This window comes from Lynx rufus, unplaced genomic scaffold (genome assembly GCF_022079265.1).
Source record: "Lynx rufus isolate CCGP_SWC_20201006 ecotype Redwood Valley unplaced genomic scaffold, mLynRuf1.p SCAF_9, whole genome shotgun sequence".
Taxonomy (NCBI): domain Eukaryota; kingdom Metazoa; phylum Chordata; class Mammalia; order Carnivora; family Felidae; genus Lynx; species Lynx rufus.
The window spans coordinates 109974927-109994829 of NW_025814897.1; the positions used below are offsets into that span (position 1 = coordinate 109974927).

General features: G+C 47.1%; 1 protein-coding gene across 3 annotated transcripts; it reads left to right on the top strand.

Moving 5' to 3' along the window:
* Positions 1 to 3796: 3796 nt before the first annotated feature.
* On the top strand, positions 3797 to 19880 carry RBM14 (RNA binding motif protein 14). Of its 3 annotated transcripts, none has more exons than XM_047072450.1 (3): positions 3799 to 4242; positions 9754 to 11218; positions 11994 to 12872. In XM_047072450.1, exons 1-3 carry the CDS (start codon positions 3906 to 3908, stop codon positions 12199 to 12201), a joined length of 2010 nt encoding a protein of 669 aa, XP_046928406.1. In that variant the 5' UTR covers positions 3799 to 3905; the 3' UTR covers positions 12202 to 12872. The 3 variants fall into 3 exon arrangements, with proteins under 3 accessions (XP_046928409.1, XP_046928406.1, XP_046928407.1); XM_047072451.1 differs by lacking the exon at positions 3799 to 4242 and adding an exon at positions 4378 to 4739; XM_047072453.1 differs by lacking the exons at positions 9754 to 11218; positions 11994 to 12872 and adding an exon at positions 19797 to 19880 and having other exon boundaries at positions 3797 to 4242.
* The last annotated feature ends 23 nt before the right edge of the window (positions 19881 to 19903 follow it).

The window sequence follows — 19903 nt, forward strand, 5'->3', positions numbered from 1 at the left end:
CTACCTTGAACTTCACAAACCTATCTAACTGCCCATTGGCGTCTCTACTTGGGTGACTTAGAGGCATCTCAAAGTTATCATGTCCCAAACTGAATTTCTGGTCTTTCCAGAAAATCTGTTTCTTCCACAATGTCCCCATCTCAGTAAATGGCAATTCCATGCTTCCAAGCTGCTCAGTGTCATCTGTGAGTCCTCTTTTTCTCACAACTCATATCCATTTGTGTATCGTGTTAGTTCTACTGTCCATGTACATCCAAATCTGTCCACTTCCTCTGAATTCTGCTGGGGCCACCCTGATCCATGTCACCACCATCTTTCTCCTGGATTCTAGCAATAGTGTTCGGAACAAACAGCTGTTTTCCATTGGTTTTTGCTCATTTCAATAGCAGCCTGAATGATACTTTAAAAACTATGGAAGATAAGCCATATCGGATGAACCCCTCTGCCCTCTGCCCTCCATAGACTTCCTTCCCTGCCCCCCAGCACAAAAAGGTGGTTTTGTTAAAGCACAGAAACAGAACCCATGGGCAGAAAGAGCTGCACCAGGGTTGCGACTGGTGATATCTACTTTCACGTTGGGAAGGGGTTAGGGGGTAGCATAAATCTCTAAGGAATTTTGGAAGCAAGGTTTCCAGGACCTTGAGGGGGCTAGCTACTGTTAGGAAAATGTCATTTATTACTGTTTAGAAAAAACTCCGTAATGAACCCCTTCAGATGTTTATCAGTGGGCCATAAGCTTGGACTATGATGACTAACATATATCTCGGTCGGGGGGGTGGGGCGGGGAGAGATCAGGAAGATTCCAAAGGAATTTCTGTATGTTAAAGTTAGACTTACAGGATCGTGTGTCCTCCACAGACTTTCAGCCTCAGGAGTAAAATCTAGGTTTGTTTTTATTTATTTATTTTTAATCATGAATGGATGTTATACTTTGTCAAATGCTTTTTCTGCATCTATTGAAATGATCATACAGTTCTTATCCTTTCTTTTATTGCTGTAATATATCACATTGATTGATTTGCAAATATTGAACCACTCTTGCAACCCAGGAGTAGAAAACCCAGAAATAAATCCATAATTAATCTTTGACAAAGCAGGAAAGAATACCCAGTGGGAAAAACTCTCTTCAGCAAACGGTACTGAGAAAATTGGACAGCAACATGCACAAGAATGAAACTGGACCATTTTCTTACACCACACACAAAAAATACATTCAAAATGGATTAAAGACCTTAATGTGAGACCTGAAACCATAAAAATCTCAGAAGAGAGCACAGGCAATAACTTCTCTGACATCAGCCAGAGCAACTTTTTATATATAGGAACCCTGAAGCAAGGGATACAAAAGAAAAAATAAACTATCAGGACTACATTGAAATAAAAAGCTTCTGCACAGCAAAGGAAACTATCAAAACTAAAAGGCAATCTGTGGAATGGGAGAAGATATTTGCAAATGACATATCCAATAAAGAGTTAGTATCCAAAATATATAAAGAACGTATACAACTCAACACCCAAAGAACAACCCAATTAAAAAATGGGCAGGAGGGGCGCCTGGGTGGCGCAGTTGGTTAAGCGTCCGACTTCAGCCAGGTCACGATCTCGCGCTCCGTGAGTTCGAGCCCCGCGTCGGGCTCTGGGCTGATGGCTCGGAGCCTGGAGCCTGTTTCCGATTCTGTGTCTCCCTCTCTCTCTGCCCCTCCCCCATTCATGCTCTGTCTCTCTCTGTCCCAAAAATAAATAAACGTTGAAAAAAAAAAATGGGCAGGAGATATGAACAGACATTTCTCCATAAAAGACCTACAGATGGCTAACAGATACATGAAAAGATGCTCATCATCATTTATCACCAGAGAAATGCAAATCGAAACCACCATGAAACACCACCTCACACTTGTCAAAATGGCTAAAATCAACAATACAAGAAACAACAGGTGTTGGCGAGGATGAGGAGAGAGGGGAACCCTTTTGCACCGTTGGTCGTGCTGCAAAATGGTGCAGCCACTGTGGAAAACAGTGTGGAGGTTCGTCAAAAAGTTTAAAATAGAACTACCCTAATGATCTAGCAATCACACCACTGGGTATTTGCCCCCCAAAATACAAAGCACTAATTCAAAGGAATACATGCACCCTTATGTTTGTAGCAGCATTATTTACAATAGCCAAGATATGGAAGCAGCCCAAGTGTCCGTTGATTGATGAATGGTTAAAGAAGCTGTGGTATACATATACAAAAGAATATTATTCAGCTATAAAAAATAATGAAATCTTGTCACTTGCAACAACATAGATAGGATCTAGAGAGTATAATGCTAAGCAGAATAAGCCAGTCAGAAGAAGAGGAATGATTTCACTGTATGATTTCACTCATGTGTGGAATTGAAGGAATAAAACAAAAGAGCAAAGGGAAAAAAGAGGGCGAGACAAACCAAGAGACAGACTCTTAACTATAGAGAACAAACTGATAGTTGCCAGAGGGGTGGTGGGTGGAGGGATGGGTTAAATACGTGATGGGGATTGAGGAGTGCACTTGTCCTGATGGGCACCTGGTGAGGTATGGAATTGTTGAATACTTAAAAAATAAAAATCAAAAAGAGTGAAAGCCAGTCATTTCACTGGCCCACAGGGTGCCACTACCTCCCCCTACATCCTTACGCTGTTATAGCCTCCGGCCATGATGTTAGTCCTTGAACAAACAGACAAACTCTTGCCCCAGGACTTTTTGACCCATACTTTCTGGCTGGAATGGTTCCCCTATGGGAGAGCTTACTTGCTTTGTTGCTTCAAATCTTTAGCACTATCAGGCTATAAGTCTTACTTGTTTATTATTATTTCTTCCCACCATAGTATAAGCTCCAAGGTTAGAATTTTTGTCACTTTTTGTTCACTGCTATATCCTTGGTGCTGCCCATTTGGTAGGTGCTCAAAAAATTTGTAGCATGAACATGTAGGTAAATATTTTCCTGAGTTTGGCACACGGATTTGTTTTTCTCTCCTGCTATGCAAAATACTTTTTTTTGCATACATCTGTTGGTTTTGAATTTTCTGTTTTCTATAAAGGTTCAACTTTTGTCCCCTCAGGGACCATTCTTTTGACCCAATATTGTTTTACTAAACTTTTTATTGTGGGTAATTTCAAGCGCACACCAAGGGAGATACAACTCATTATTCCTCTTTTGAAAATTCCACAAAGGCCTCTGCCAAACTCTGATTTTTCACTCTCCATCGACTTCTAGGACCTCAGCAACATCAGGGAATGTGTTTCCAAAGAATGAATTAATAGCACGAGGGTCCTCCGGGGCAAATGCCTCTCAGGCCCCCTCAGACAGCCCAGCAGTCTCGGAGGGAACAGTTAGCTGACTGAAGGCGGCTGTCCTGGTTTCTTCCGCCAGGCCCGACCCTCTCGTGGACAAGCTCGTTGCCACCTCCAGGCGCGGGTTTGGCCTAGGCAGTCAGAATGGGAGGAGCTCTGACTTCCGGCTGAACAAAGTTTTTCCTTGGGTCCGCCGATCCCTGCCCCACCCGGGCCAGAGGCCGTCTCACCGAGTAGGCCTCTAGGCCGCCGACGTTCCCCGCGCGCGTTCCCCCTTCTCCAACCCTTCTTTTCCCCCTCCCCCCGGCAGTGGCGGTTGGTCGCGCGCCGCCGTCCCTTTCCCGCCCCCTCGGCTAACAAGCGGGCTCCAGACCCTCTGGGATTGGCTGCGCCTGAGCGCATCTTCTTTCAGCTTCTCTGATTGGCTGCGGGTCGCGCGGGATGCGGGCCCCGATTGGCTTGGTCAGAGCGCCTGCGCGGCGGGGTTCTCGGTCGCCAGCCATTCCTGGGGAGGACTGCCGGCCGGTCGGACGTCTTGCCTGTCGCTGGAGGAGAGGTCCCGGCTCCCCGGGAAGGCGGCTGCGGCGGCAAAATGAAGATATTCGTGGGGAACGTCGATGGGGCAGATACAACGCCAGAGGAGCTAGCAGCCCTCTTCGCGCCCTACGGCACGGTCATGAGCTGCGCCGTCATGAAACAGTTCGCCTTCGTGCACATGCGCGAGAATGCAGGCGCGCTGCGCGCCATCGAGGCCCTGCACGGCCACGAGCTGCGGCCTGGGCGCGCGCTCGTGGTGGAGATGTCGCGCCCACGGCCTCTTAACACTTGGAAGATTTTCGTGGGCAATGTGTCGGCTGCGTGCACGAGCCAGGAATTGCGCAGCCTCTTCGAGCGCCGCGGACGCGTCATCGAGTGTGACGTGGTGAAAGGTAACGCGGAGGCGCGCGGGGGCGGGGGCGCGGGCGCGCTCTGGGCACTCTGCTTGTTAGCCACGCCCCTTTCCCGGGGGTCGGTCACCGCGCGGTTGGGGAGGGTGGGGAAGTCGCGGGAGCGAGGCCGGAGGTGTTGGGGGCGCGATGGGTAGAGCCACCCTCCTTCCCTGCGGTCCAGGCACCATTCTCCAGATAGGAGGAAGTGGCTCTGGGTGGGTTCGGCGGCCACTGTGAGCCGAGCTACGGGGCCGGGGACGCGCCTGAGAGACTTGCGAGTATACCGGGGGCGCGCCTTCTACTGGTCTCCTGGGCCTGGCACCGAGCGGAAATTGGGAAGTGACGGGCACAAGCCGGATCATGGAGCGGGGAAGATCTCGCCACTTCCCCACTTCCTCTCCAGACGTCGGTCAGAGCAAGGGAAGAGGGAAAAGGTGGGGGCTGATGCCCCAAGGCCACCCTCGTGTTCCCTGCCGATGAATGCTCCCGAGCGGAAGGTAACGGGGCCCTTGGACGTTTCTCGGGCTGGGATTTTTTAGCATTGTGTGGCATGGGTCTACTCATGGGTATATAGTTACTCGTGGGTACAGGAGGGACCCCTTCCGAACCACTTTGGCCTTTCAACATTGTTAGGTGGGTTAGACGTGGCAACGCTGTATTCCAAGTCCCTCAAACTTGGGTTTGTTTTTCTTTTTTTTTTCCTTGGGATCGATTTTATATGTATATATCTATATATCTATATCTATATATTTATATCCCACTATAGATACAGATATATATAAACTGAAAACCCCGGCCTTTTGAATGGGGAAGGAGGCTTGTTTTATGAAGGCCTCTTCTCTTTAGCCTTTACTTGCAAGCCCATGCCCTCAGGGCAGTGTTCTTTTATAACTTGGTGATTTTGCAAGGGAGCATATACTCTGTGGCTGAGGGGGACGTGGAGAGGGGTGTGTGAGAGGTCTTCGTTAAACATTGGCTAAACAAATTTACTTGTTCATCGGCTTTGCTGGAGTAGTCTAATTCTTAGGGCAGATCCCCAGTTTGCCTTTTCTTTGAGGAAAATGTATCACTGTAATCTAGGTCTGGCTTCCTTTTTGGGACCCAGTTGACTTTTTTTGTAGTCTAGGTTCCTATCCTGTAAGTTCTTTTTCTTTTATGTTGGCAAGGTTTGGTGGGATCGTCCTTGTGTATGTGGCCAGTCTCTGTTCCTCTTGTGAACAGATCAGAATTAACTTTGCCCTGCCATCTTCAAGGATGCAACCTGGGGGAGTATCTGATGCCCTACTCCTGGTGTTGAATTCATACCTACCCATACTCTGAAAAGTTTTGGGGATAGGAACTAAATGGGTGCAGGTGCCTTTTTCCACCAAGACACTTCATTTGCTGTCCTAATAAGGCATATTTTGGGGGCCATTCCTTGTCCTTTCTGCAGCTGGGGAAGCGTAAAGGGTTGTAGTCTCCACTACTAAGAGCAGTTCTTGTTCTGCATTAATATTGCATTCTATTTTCCTCAACTCAGGTTATGCCAGTCCACGACTCTCCGGAATCGGGCTTTCCTGCTGGGTGCTCTTAAGGCAGGCTGTATGGTGCATTGATTTTTGCTTTGTTTAAGAGTAGGAAGGACTCCAGGTTGGGCATCTGGCCAGGAAACCAGTGGGGGTACATGACTCCTGATGACAGTTCTGTGTTTAATTGACCTACCACATTTCTTTTGCGGTTCTTAGGCAAGATGGCTACTAGATTGGGAGTCTAGAAATTAACATCTGAGGGGGACAGTCTCCATGGAACTCATTGGTCAAGAAACTTGCTTTCAGGTGGTAGAGGAAACTAAAAATTTGCCTGGATTCGCTCTGGACTGATACCAAGTGACAGTGGCGGGGAGGGTGAAGTGTATAACTGCATGTGGTTTGTAGAACTCTTGGCTGACTCCGAGAGAGTGAAAGTTTTGTCTATTTTGTTCTTTTGTAAACACCCAGAAATGTGTTAAACTTCCTCAGTAGTGGTTAGTTGTTATTTGTGGTTATCCTGGTAAGTAACAGAGCTTCTGCTATACTTTGATGTGAGAGACTTTGGGAAAGATTTGACTGTCTTGTCCTCCACTGATGCTTTTCTGTTTCTCTGGGGTGAAAGAAAGTGTGGCTTTTAAGTTGGGAATGTAGCAGAAGAGACTGGCTCTGGCTCTATAAAAACGCATTTCTTGGGTTGGGAATGGGCATTCGATGATCGAGTCCTCTGGTGTTGGCTGTCAGGTCTTTGAAAGGCACAGAAGCTAAAGGTTGCATAAGACAACCAGTTCTATTTCATTTCATAGGGGAAAAACATAGTTGCTTGGTTACCCCTGAAGCTTCTATGTGATTTGATTTATGAAGCAAAAATCTCCGTGGCAACAGTGGATTGTAACCACTCTCCATGGCTATTGGGTGTTCAAAGATGAAGTATGAGAGTTGCTGACAGCTTTAGGAACCATTTAGGCTTCAGGGGAGGTGTGAAAGGCAGAAGAGGAAACTGTTTCCTCTTTTTTTTTTTTTTTCTTGGTGGGTGGCCATTTTTTCCTCCTATACACAAATCTGTAGGGTAAAGTTAGAGGTTTTTAATTCTTCTCAGGATAGGAAAACTCCTTTTTCTGCCCAAATCAAGAGATGGATGCTTAATTGACTGAGACACTGAGGCGCCACTCTGGATTCTCTTAACTTTGGTTCTAGAGGAATTGTGATGCCACCAGACCAATAGGTGATCTCTGTAAAACATTGCTTGCTCTAGTGCGTTTAAATGCAGTTGATTTCCCTCACAGGTTACTGTTTCTTAAACTAGCTTTCCAGGCAGAGTTCTCTAGGTTTCTGGTTTTTCATTGTCCTAGGAGTAATTGGATTCCTGGGCATCTTTGATAGGGTTAGGTGTTGATTTTGGCTTCTGGCTGTAACAGGGTTAACCCTGATACAATTGAGTCAGCTGGATCACTAAGTCACACTTCTCTTTAATGTCAGGATTAGGAACATTTTGATGTAAATTGGTTATATTTGCATTTGAGGGCTTTTAAAAAAATCAGTTTCTAGAACTCCTCTGGGTGGTAAATTGAAATTGTACATGTGAAATCTCAGTTTTCAAATTTCAACTTGGTTGGTTTCTTAATAAAACCTGGCTAAGGTAGGGAGTAGACAGTGGGATGTCCTGTTGCTCTTGTAAACCCTTTGAAGTTGTTGTTGTTTTTGTTGGGTGTTTTTTTTCCCCTAGTTTGTTCCGGTCTCAGGAATTTGTAGATAGTTTAGCCAGGACTATAATATCATTCATTAATAGTCTCTCACACTGCCTGGAGGTTTTTTTTCCATTTCCCTTAATCTGCCTACAAGCTCCCACTTTTTGTTTGTCCTTGCATTCTCCGGAGGGTCAGCTCAGTCTCTGCTTTTAAAGACATCACTGACCACCAGTATCTATTTTTAACTCCCTCTACCCGAAGTGGAGATGAGAGATCATAAGACAGTTCTAGTACTCTGTGGCTAGGCTGAAAGGAACACTTTTGCCTTAATTGGCAGGTAAGGAATCAGGTTCTAACCATGGGGGTGTGAGGACTGAGAGTTGTGATAGTTGATTTTGTTTTTTTAATCCTCTCTGGCAGGTTCCAAGTTTGCATGTATAAATGGTATGGTAGCTTTTGTTTTTTATTATTAGAGATAAAAGATAATATTCTGTAGGGAGTGAAGCCTATGGTTATTCCTAGGCCTGAATAATCGTCATAATTCTTTGTTATCATATAGCTATTTATATTTTACAAGGTGCTTTTATCTTATTTGAATCTCCTAACTTGGAGGTGGGTAGGACAGATTTGCTAACTCAGCGATATCTGGATCTATAATTGAGGCTTTTAAGTGCCTAACCAAGGATTCCTTTTGCATACCATACTTCTGATTTATGCCTTGTTGATTATTTTTTCATTTCTATGAGAAGCAGGTTGGTGGCATTGCCTCACGAGAAGAAAAATGACTTGCTTTCTGGGAGCAGCCAGAGAGGGCATCCCAGTATGAATCTAGAAATTACGATGCTTGTTTAGAGGTCGTTTAAAAGGATTTGTTATCTGCAGGAATGGAACCTGGTGATTTCATCTAGGTAGTTTTTCATTTCCTAAATTGATGTGAGATGGTATCTTGGTACTTGGTACTTAAGTAGCCATGGATCCAGATGGGTTTAAGTGCATGGCCTTATTTGCCATGAGCATGGTCTTGTCATTGTTTTTCAGATCTTGCTTGTACCATTGTGATATGTGATTTTGGACATGAATAAGAATTTCTTCCCACTCCCCTTTCTAAAATTTTCTCCTGTGTGGTAGATGAGTAGGACTTTGAGATCAACATCCTATCTTAAGCTTACATCCCACCACAGTTCATTCAAATCCTGAATGAGGACTTCAGGGGTAACCTATTTAGCAGAGCCTGCAAGCTGCACTTACTGCAGTTTCTCACCTTGAAGCTTAAGAAACAAGATCTTTCCTGTAAACTGTCTGTTCTGTGAACAGGAGTCCAAGGGGGTAAGGTATACGTCTGTACTTTGAAGAGGAACCAGTAGAGGACATAACGTAGCCTGGGGGATAGAGGCTTGGGCCTGATCTCAGCCAGGAGGCTCGGTTTCCATTCCCACGCCTCATTGGCTTACATGAGTTCCAGCTTCTCCTCTTGTAAGTTTGAATTTCTTGTTGTGTTAATATGGTCTTGCTTTATATATTGACTTCTCAGGGATAGACTGGTGTAGTGAAAGGGCAAGGAAGAGCTGGGATTCTGTTCCTGGCTTCAAGACATTTTGATTTAGAGCAAGCCGTACAAATTCTCTGAGCACATTTGTCCACCTGTAAGATGGAGATAATGATGCTTTGCTCTGCGTACCTCACAGGATTGTTGTGAGGCCCAAATGAAGGCCTATGCATGGAAGTACTTTGAGAACAGAAGTACTCTGAAAAAAAAAAAAAAAAAAAAAAAAGGAGAGATCACATTGGAGAACGTTAATGAACTGTGCACTGCACTCTAATTTTCTTGATTTAGTTGGACCCTGGGCTGAGATACGGGTCATGCCAAGACGTAAGTGGTCATTTCCAGTATTTCAGAGTTAAGCTTCAAAGGTGAGCAATAGTGTTTGGTGACCTTGGGTTAGAGAATGCTAAATAATTGAGTGATCCAGGAACCCTTTCTGTGTTTTGTCTGGTGGTTTATTTACACTCATGAGAGCTGTGAAGATTTTTATCCTGTGTTGCTGTTCATCTTTGCTCTTCTCTCACCAGAGAGTTGAGTTGAGTGATGTGGCGGGGGAAAGGGGAGAATAGGGAGAACACGTAGGGAAAGGTGACCACTTGAGACAGAAGCTTTGTTATGTGGGAACCATGTTTTATGACCTACTCCTGGAGAGGAGGGTTTGGAGGCCTGGAGGTAGCTGGCAACAGCTGGGTGCTGTTGTGTGTCCAGTTTGGGACCCATCAGGTAGCATGCCCTGCCCCCCTAATCGCTAACCCTCTGTCTGCTGCTTTATCAGACTACGCGTTTGTTCACATGGAGAAGGAAGCAGATGCCAAAGCCGCCATCGCGCAGCTCAACGGCAAAGAAGTGAAGGGCAAGCGCATCAACGTGGAACTCTCAACCAAGGGTCAGAAGAAGGGGCCCGGCCTGGCTATCCAGTCTGGGGACAAGACCAAGAAACCAGGGGCTGGGGATACGGCATTCCCTGGAACTGGTGGCTTCTCTGCCACCTTCGACTACCAGCAGGCTTTTGGCAACAGCACTGGTGGCTTTGATGGGCAAGCCCGTCAGCCCACACCACCCTTCTTTGGTCGCGACCGCAGCCCCCTGCGCCGTTCACCTCCCCGAGCCTCCTATGTGGCTCCTCTGACGGCCCAGCCAGCCACCTACCGGGCCCAGCCCTCAGTGTCGTTGGGAGCTGCCTACAGGGCCCAGCCATCTGCCTCTTTGGGTGTCGGCTATCGGACTCAGCCCATGACAGCCCAGGCAGCCTCTTACCGCGCTCAGCCCTCTGTCTCCCTTGGGGCCCCATACAGGGGCCAGCTGGCTAGTCCTAGCTCCCAGTCTGCTGCAGCTTCCTCGCTTGGCCCATATGGTGGAGCTCAGCCCTCGGCCTCAGCCCTCTCCTCCTATGGGGGTCAGCCAGCTGCGGCTTCCTCGCTCAACTCCTATGGGGCTCAGGGTTCCTCCCTTGCCTCCTATGGTAACCAGCCATCCTCTTATGGCGCGCAGGCTGCCTCCTCCTATGGGGTTCGTGCGGCTGCCTCCTCTTACAACACCCAGGGAGCAGCTTCCTCCCTAGGCTCCTATGGGGCCCAGGCAGCCTCCTATGGAGCCCAGTCTGCAGCCTCCTCACTTGCTTATGGGGCCCAGGCAGCTTCTTACAATGCCCAGCCCTCGGCCTCTTACAATGCCCAGTCTGCCCCGTATGCTGCACAGCAGGCTGCTTCCTACTCTTCCCAGCCGGCTGCCTATGTGGCACAGCCAGCTACAGCTGCTGCCTATGCCAGCCAACCAGCTGCCTATGCTGCACAAGCCACTACCCCAATGGCTGGCTCCTATGGGGCCCAGCCGGTTGTTCAGACCCAGCTGAATAGTTATGGGGCTCAAGCATCAATGGGCCTGTCAGGCTCCTATGGGGCTCAGTCAGCTGCTGCGGCCACTGGCTCCTATGGTGCTGCAGCTGCCTATGGGGCCCAGCCTTCTGCCACCCTGGCAGCTCCGTACCGCGCTCAGTCGTCAGCCTCATTGGCTGCTTCCTATGCTGCCCAGCAGCATCCCCAGGCTGCTGCCTCCTACCGTGGCCAGCCGGGCAATGCCTACGATGGGGCAGGTCAGCCGTCTGCAGCCTACCTGTCCATGTCCCAGGGGGCCGTTGCCAACGCCAACAGCACCCCGCCGCCCTATGAGCGTACCCGTCTCTCCCCACCCCGGGCCAGCTACGACGATCCCTACAAAAAGGCTGTCGCCATGTCGAAAAGGTACTGTATGCCCCCCCGCCTCTGCCCCCAGCTGGGGCTTAGGGCAAGGGGCTGAGGTTGGCATGGGAGGGAAACTGGAGCCATTGGCCCCTCCTTTGGTCTTCTCTCATCTACTCCCATGGGATGTCCAAAGGCCGAGGGGGGTGATGTCTGTAAACTTTTTTGATCACCAGGGTTCAGGTGGAGCATTAGTGCTCAGCCTGGGGTGGTACCAGCTAGTCAGGCTGGGAAAAGTGTCACCTCTCTAGGCTACCCCAAGTGCCATTGGAGCTACTGCCTGCAAGATTGTGGCCCATAGCCTTTCCCACCGTCTCAAGGATCCTTAAGCCTGTTATGTGGTTGTCCTGGCTTTGGTAGGGTGGGTTTGAAATAGTCCCTTTGGCACTCACTGGCTGAAGGCAAGGTGTATGAGGTGCGTCCACTCTTTGGGAAGTTGGGGACCTTGCTTTCGTCCGCCGTTCTGTTGATAAACAACCAAGGTCTTTCTGTGTAGGGCCCAGGGTGGGGATAATTTGTTTGTGGTTTGGGAATGTAGACCAAAATCTACCTTGGCCAGTTGAGAAGGGAGGGCTTCAGTGGTGGGCTTGGTTTCCCACTGGTTGAACCAGGCTTGATTTCTTGCCCTGGATAGGGTGATGAGCCTTCGGACAAAATCTTGTTTGTTGGAGACCAATCTGATCACACCCTCCCTATCCCCATTGGCATCTCCCCCATGCCCACCTGGAGCCCTCCCCTCAATTGTCTCATTCACCAACTGTCTTCTTCTCTCGACTAGGTATGGTTCCGACCGGCGTTTAGCCGAGCTCTCTGATTACCGCCGTTTATCAGAGTCGCAGCTTTCGTTCCGCCGCTCGCCGACAAAGTCCTCGCTGGATTACCGTCGCCTGCCCGATGCCCATTCCGATTACGCACGCTATTCGGGCTCCTATAATGATTACCTGCGGGCAGCTCAGATGCACTCTGGCTACCAGCGCCGCATGTAGGGCCATCCTGGCATGGGGCACCACAGGGAGGGAAGGAGAGGAGAGGTCGGGTAGGGTGCAGGCCCAGGTTATAACCACTGGCCCATACCTCTCCCGTTTGCGGTTTTTCATCCCCTCTACCCTGTGGGCCTTCCCCAGGAGATGATCCTTTTGAGTGTTCGGCAGTAACCTACTTTGTTCCTTCGCCTCAGCAGCAAATCTTGCTACTGGCTCTAGATCTGCGGTTTCCCCTCTCCCCTGCCTCCCATCTCCCCAGGATGGGAATTTCTTTTATGTTTTTATTTTTTCCTGGCTCCCTTTTATTTTTGTGCGCGATATTTAAGGTCGTCTGGATGGGGAAGCAACCTGCAACTGAGGTCGGCGGCGCCTTTTTCTTTTTAGATGTGAGGGAGGCCAGGAAAAGGTTAGCTTAACCATTTCCTGTGCGCCAGTGTGCCAGCAGTCCAGGGGGCCCTGACTTTGTCCCACTATAGACTGTGTTGAGACTGAGTTCCTGTCGGGACGGTCGGTATATGTCCAAATCCCTACTGACCCCCTGATGTTCTAGCTGATGCTGAGTGGCACAGTCCCACATCCCCATCTCCCCAAGTAGGTGGTGTTAGAAAACCTTAATTTTTTTTCCCTTTTGTATGGACTACAAATAAAACTTGGGGCAATTTGCAGTTTGGAAACCTGGTTGTCATTGTCTTGATTGCACTCAGTTTCAGAGAAGCCAGTTTGACATCCAGGAAGACATGACAGCTAAAGGAAAGGCAGCTGGAGAATCCAGGGCAGATGAGGAAAGGGGTTTGAATGTGGGAACTAGTGATTTCCCTGCTGCCCAGAGGGATTTAGGTCATCGTCGTACCGTTAGTCTGCCATCTTTAGGACTGGAGAGTCCAGACCAAGTTGCTCGGACTTCCTCAGCCCTTAAGTTGAATTAATCACACCAAGTGCAGTAAGTTTATTTGCCCATTTCCCCCTGATTTATCTCCAATTCGGAAACAACCTGTGCTCCAAGAAGGATGATTCTGGGGTATGGCTTCTCAATTGAGAAGTGGGGAAATGGACTGCTTTGGTGCTTATAAGGCTAGTGGATCCTTCAGGCAGTGGGCTTGAGTGAGTGCTGGAGCTGGGACCCGGAAAGGAGCCAGTAGTGGGGTAAGGGTGGTGTCTGTCTGGTTCTTCCCTGTGGTTGGAGAGAGGAGGAGCAGGGACGATTGGAAGCAGGTATGGGGGATATGGCCATAAACCTGGTATTTCGCCTGTTGAACATCACCATGGAGTGTCCTTCCTGCGTCCTGCCAACTTCTGCCATCAGTTCCCTGAGACTTCCCCCCGTCTCCATTTGTTAGGGTTTCCAGATGTTTTCTTCCTGGATTTATATTTGAAGGTGTCCTCACAGACTGGAAAGGGGGGTGAGGCACAAGCATAACCCAAGTAGGGCTGCTGGGATAGAGTGAGAAATTGAAGATTCTTTCTGTACTTTTATTCTGGGACTGGGGTTGAGAGGACCTGGGCAAAAAAAAAAAAAAAAAAAAAAAAAAAAGTTCCAGCCAGGGACAAAATGGAGGCTTGGGTTCACCAATAAATGAGTGAACAGAAGACTGGTTGGGTAGGAACCTACTGCTGTTCCTTTGGGAAAGGGGGCTTTAGAGATTTGATTTGGGAGCCTTTTGGGACAAGGTGGTTTTGGGGAATTGTGTGTGTCAATCAAGTGGAGTTCAGGTGGGTTCTTTTCTGCCTTTCACTGGTTCCTTGGGAACTTGCCTTGTGACAGAGGAGTTTGCCCCAAGTGTTCCCTTCCCTCTGCCCAGTGGGCAAAAAAGCATATGATCTTTATAAGAATGAGCTCTTGTGGATGCTAACTGGGGTAATCTTGGGGGGTGGGGTACTGGGGCCATAGCTCTTTCCTTGCTCTTTCTGCTCACTGCTTTACCTCCAGGTGCTTTGCTGCTCCTTTTCATTTCTTTGAAGGACTGGGAGGGGGGAGTCTGATAGGTTTCTTGTCACTTCTGCAGGGAGGGTGGGGTGATCTGAGGACCAAGCTAACAAACTTAGCTCTGGTTATTACTCTGGAAAGTAGAGGGGTTGGTTGATTACAGGGCTGTGATTGTGGCCTGTGCATTTGTAATATTTCTTTGTCATATGGCTTTCTGTTTTCCTTTGTCCAGTGTGAGGGTTCTGCCACTATTCCAATCCTATGGTTCCTGTGAAAAACAGCTTAATGTGCTCTTGGGGCCAGTGTTGATGTTCTTTATTGCAGCCCAAGTTCTTCAGAGTGATGTGGCCTAGATGATCACTCTTAACTGCCTAACATCTTTAGGTCCTGATGCCTTTGCTGCCTCAGCCCTCAAGGTTTTCGTTGTTCAAGCAGAAGAGGTTACAAAGCTAAATCATTTGTCATTCTCTTCTTTCTTGCAGATTGTTTTAAAATTTCCTTCTTTCTCTTTTATTTAAATTACGCCACCTGTGTTAATCCTGTAGCCCACTCTTCATACTTTGCTTTTTGTGGATTTCTGAGTTCTTGGGTCCTATAACTTGGAGATGGTTGGGTTGAGTGAATGGGAGGACATACATTTAATGGGTGTTTTGGGATAAGAGGGTGGGGAATATGGACTCCCAGGTTTTGCACTCCTGCATCTATCACCTCTACAACTTGACCTTCATTGGAGAAGTTAAAGATGATTTATTCCTGGAATGAGACCACATAGAGGCTTCTAGCCTTGTCAGCCTATTCTCTTCTGAGGTTTGGACCTTGTTTCACATTCTGTCTGGGGTAGGCCTGGGACCCCATCCCTTCTAGTGGAGGTAATGGAAGAATCCTTCAGTGGTCACCCTCTGGGTAGGCTGCTTTTCTAGTCCTGCCCATCAGTTAAGCTTGGCCAAAGTCTGTGTATAGACTGGTGGTTCTCCAGTCATTTTGTCCTATCAAGCCAAGTAAGCTGACCCTAATAGGGGATGACTTGGGTTATAGTGAAAATAATTTCCTAGATTTATGGACTAGTATGATATGTAATCAAAGTTTGGGTAATAGAGAAGATAAGATGTAAAGCAAGTGAAAAATTTATATTCACCTAAATTATAGTTACCTTTAGATCATAAAGGGTAGAATCAAGTTTTCTGGGGGCAGGGGGTAGTTCTTAAAAGTTACTTCAAACATAGTGTAAATCATTTGAAATATTGTGTCTGTAGTGCCAGAAATACAGTATTAAGTAGCTGAGCCCTTGGGCTGACCTTGAATTTATAATGTGGGGAGGCAGGACCTACCTCATTGAACTAGTTACTGTTAATAAGCAATGCTAGGGTAGTGGAAGATAAGGGTCAGTTCCACTAGTTAAAATGTTCTGGAGATGGGATTTGTTTGAATGGAAAATTGACTTGGCACAGAATGACTAGGGGGGGTTGGCTGTAAAATCAGGTTTCCTGAGTCTGAATTGTGTTTCTGTCACTTAGTTGTGTAATCTTGGGCCTGTCAGGAACTCTGTCTTAGGTTTTTCATCTATAAAATGGAGATTTTATAGATGAAAACATTTATTGAACACTTGCTAAGCACTGATAAAGTGCTTTTCATACAGTAACTTCATTTAATCTTCATTGCAACCCAAATGCCATTATTTCTAAACCTGTTTTTTAAATGGAGAAATTAAGGCTGTAGATCAAGTAATTTTTCTTTAAATATTCTTTTTTGGGAGAGCACAAGTTGGGGAGGGACAGAGAGGGGGGAAAGAGGATGGGAAGCGGGCTCTGTGCCAACGGGCTGACAGCAGCGTGCCCAATGTGGGACTCAAACTCATGAACTGGGAGATAGTGACCTGAGCTGAAATTGGACGCTCAACCACTGAACCTCCCAGGTGCCCCTTAAGAAACTTTTCGTAAGATCATGTGGTTGGAAAGCAGTAGATCAAGGAATTGAGGCATTTTGAATTGAACTGTCTAGGACTTTGCTCGTAATCGTTATAATGCCATGGAAGGATCAAATGAGAACATGTGACAAGTGTGGGGCCTCATGTATAGTCACTGCTTATTAAATGCTAGCCGTCTCATAGACCTGAATTAGGACATTCTGGGGAGATTGGGGTGGCCTGGTGGAGCTGTCACACAGCTGAGCAAAGGACTGTGGATGTAGGTGTGAGTGCAGTACATAAGAACAACAGTGAAGCAGTGGATTTTTTAAATGAGTGCTACCTAGGAGTGAAGTAGGCCATGGATCACACCGGTTTTTGTCATGTCCAGTCTCAGGCAACACTGTTCAGTGTCCTGGGATCATATTCTCCTTGGGTATGGAAAAGAAAGGTTAGGGGTAGGGAACCTGCAAAGACATTAAGGGGAGGCTAAGAGTGTAGCTGCCAGTGGGATTGGAGGCTTAGGAAGTTTGCTTGACTGGCTTAGTCAAGGAAGGCCAGTCTGAATATTCCTGGAGAATACTGGTTTTTAATTTGAACTTTTATTAAACCAGTACTCATTTCTGGACAGGAGCCAGTAATTAACATGTATAAATTACACATACTCACCCCAAAAGGTATGAAAGTAATAGCTTGTTTGTTCACATTTGAATGTTTTTCACAGATATCTGTGTTTCCCCCCTAAGTTTGGATTTGTCCCTCATTTTCTTTTCAAGAGCCCAGGCTCCAAGCACTTTTGTCTTTTCAGAATCTGCAGTCAGAATGTATATTTATGCATCTGCTTTCTAGATGACTTTTTGAAGAAGTCAGTTTACCTTTGAGGTGCTTGGTAACCTGATCAGCAAATTAAGAATCAACAAGATGGTATTTACAGTGTCCTGGACAAAGTGCTTTAAAAAAAATTTTTTTTTTAAAGTATATTTATTTTTGAGAGAGAATGAGAGTGTGGAAGGGGCAGAGAGGGGGAGAGAGAAAATCCGAAGAACCCCACCCACCATGAGATCATGATCTGAGCCAAAGCCAAGAGTCAGATGCTTAACCTTAGACTGAGCCACCCAGGTGCCCCTGGACAAGGTGCTTTTAAAATACTGCATTCAATCCTATTTTGCATACTTGGGGTGGTAGAAGATTTGGACCAGATGTCTTTAATTTATAAACCTTAAGGGTTGAGTATTAAGCTCCTTTAGTACTCAGTAAAATAGAGTTGGATAGGTGAACATCAGTGTGGAGACAGTCGAACCACAAATGTCTTCCTGCCTAAAGCTTCGTTTTGCAGCATTTGTCAAACTGGTAATCCTGGTGATGAGAAGCTGTAGCATAGGTTACCCCCTGGCTTTTGGGCACCTGCTTTTTCTGTTTGAGGGAGACTGGAAAGTATACTAGGTGATATGAATCAAGTGCTTGTTTTTAGAACTAAGTGTCCATGATCTTAAGCTGATATTGACTGAAAATCTCGTCATTTCTCCTTTTGGTTTACAAGAAGTTAACTCCTGCATTCACCCATGTGTTAACTTAGTCAACAAATAATTGGGTGCCTACCATGTTTCAGGTGCATTTCTAACACTGAGGATAGAGTAAGGAAGAAGAAAAGGTCCCTGCCCTCGAACAAATTATTTGATGGGAGGTAGGAGGTAGGAGAAAGAAATGGAATGAACAAATAGGATTTCAAGTGATGGTAAGTATTTGGAAAAATAACATGAAGTCATGGGATGGAGTTCCAAGGTAGGCTTTTGGAGTAGGAGGATGTCTAGATGGGGTGGCCACTGAAGCACCTGGAGAAAGAACATTCCAGTCTGAATGAACTTGGAACAAAAAGGCCAGTGGGGTGGAGCATAGTATGTATGGGTGGGGTGGGAGTGGGGTGAGGCGAGTGGGGGTTGTTAAAGAGATTAGGAGATTCTGGCAAGAACCAGATCAGGTAGGGTAAGTGAAATTTTTCCAGTGCAGTGTATTTTAAGAAGAGGGGGATGATTTAATGTGCTTTATACAGTTGGATGAGCTTCCAAATGAAACAAATATAAGTCCACCTTAAAGGCTTTTCAGAAGGTAAATCAAGTAATGAGATTGGGCTGGGGGGAGGGGGGGCGGCGGTACTGTGATCTGCAAACTGGCATGGATTGTGATCCTGAGATTTATATTCCCAGTCCTTTCTGCGTTGGACCTGGAGAGATTCCTAGTTTTATAGAGCGAGTTGATCTCATCTTCTTTGGTATTTTGGAAGAAAGTTTATCTCCAGGGCTGTTGGGACACACAGGATTTGGAAGATCAAACTGAAAGGACCTGAGAGGATTTCTATACCAGATGAGTTTCCCTGCAGATTGAATGGTGAACCCCACATGATGCCGGCCCCCTCAAAAGGGCACACACATGCAGCTGACTAACATAGAATTGATTTTCTTCGTCACTGATTATATTGCCTTTACTCAGATTCCGTATATAAGAATCCACAATGAAAATGGACCAAGATTAGTGTCGACCACATCTGTAAATGTATTATTTTGATGTTTTTAGGTCCTTTGCTCTTCCCACTCTAGAGTAAGTTCTTGACCGGTTTTCCAGCATTTGGTTCCTGAGTCATGTCAGGTTTTTAAACCCATTTCCATAACTTCAACTCCTTTCTCTTTCTGCCCTCCCTCCCCCTTTGGGGCTGCTGTGGACGGTCGTGTGTTATGTCATCTCCACTCATGATCCCCTTCCTCATAGAGAATTCATTGCTTTTATCATGTTCTTTTCATCCAGCACCTTCCCCACTTCCCTCCTCAAAAGCTGCCTTGCAAAGGGTCATTGCTTGCTCAGTGAGGATGGAATTCTGTGAAGAAGCCAAAGGATGAGAAAAAATGTGATGAGGGAGGCCAGACGCTCTGGAGAATGCTGTTTTGATTGTATTTTGTTTATAGCTTCATGTGATTAGGCTCTTCCCTCTAAGGTCGGTTCTAGGAGTTTAAACCTACAGCTCTGGCCCATGGCACCCAATAAAATAAAACAAAAAACTTCGCTGCTCCAGTTTTTTCTCAGGGTGGGGTGGGGGTGTTTTCAGTCTACGTGGTCACACAGAAACCGTTTCTTCATCTTGGACCCACTTCGGGAGGCTGGTTCCTCGAGGGAACTTGTCTCCTCAGTGCCTCCAAGTAACGCAGCCTCCAACTGGGCTCACTTGGGACCGTTATAACCTAATTGAAGCCGCGCCCATTAACCGTTTCCAGAGTTCCTTTCACCACCCATGACAGTAGTTTTGATCTGGGGGGAGCTCCGGGACTCCGCGGGCTACGGTGTGGATTCTTGGGCAAAGGAGGAGGTTGGTTCTTCCGGTGGGGACGCTTCGTTATTTTTCTTACCTGGCATTTGGGTCTGCGTAAGCTATCGTTCGTAGCATCCTGGCTGCGAAGGGGTGGTGGCTGGGAGTTTAGAGGGAGAAATTTGGAGAAGGCAAAATGGAGCGGGGCATATTGTCAAGATGTGCACGTGTTGATGGCGAAACATTTCGGAAGCTTCACAAAATTGGCGCCACGAAGCTAAAGACCGCCACACCGGAGCCTTAGCTCGCTCCGCCTAATGGCGGGTCGCACCCGGGCGAAGCCCACGTTTGTAGTTCCTCCCTCACGCCGACCTCTTACCCAATCAGTGACTTCGGCTTCGCGAGATAGGCGCTCATTGGCATTCGCGTAAAAGCTCAGGGGTTACTGACGTTTCCACCTCTTCCCGGCCTCTCAGGTAATTGGCGTTGGTGGTAACCAATCAGGAAGAGGAACCACGGGAACGCCTGCCTTTAACTTTACCGAGCAGCCAATCCGGTGGTAGGCTCACCTCCCCCTTCTACC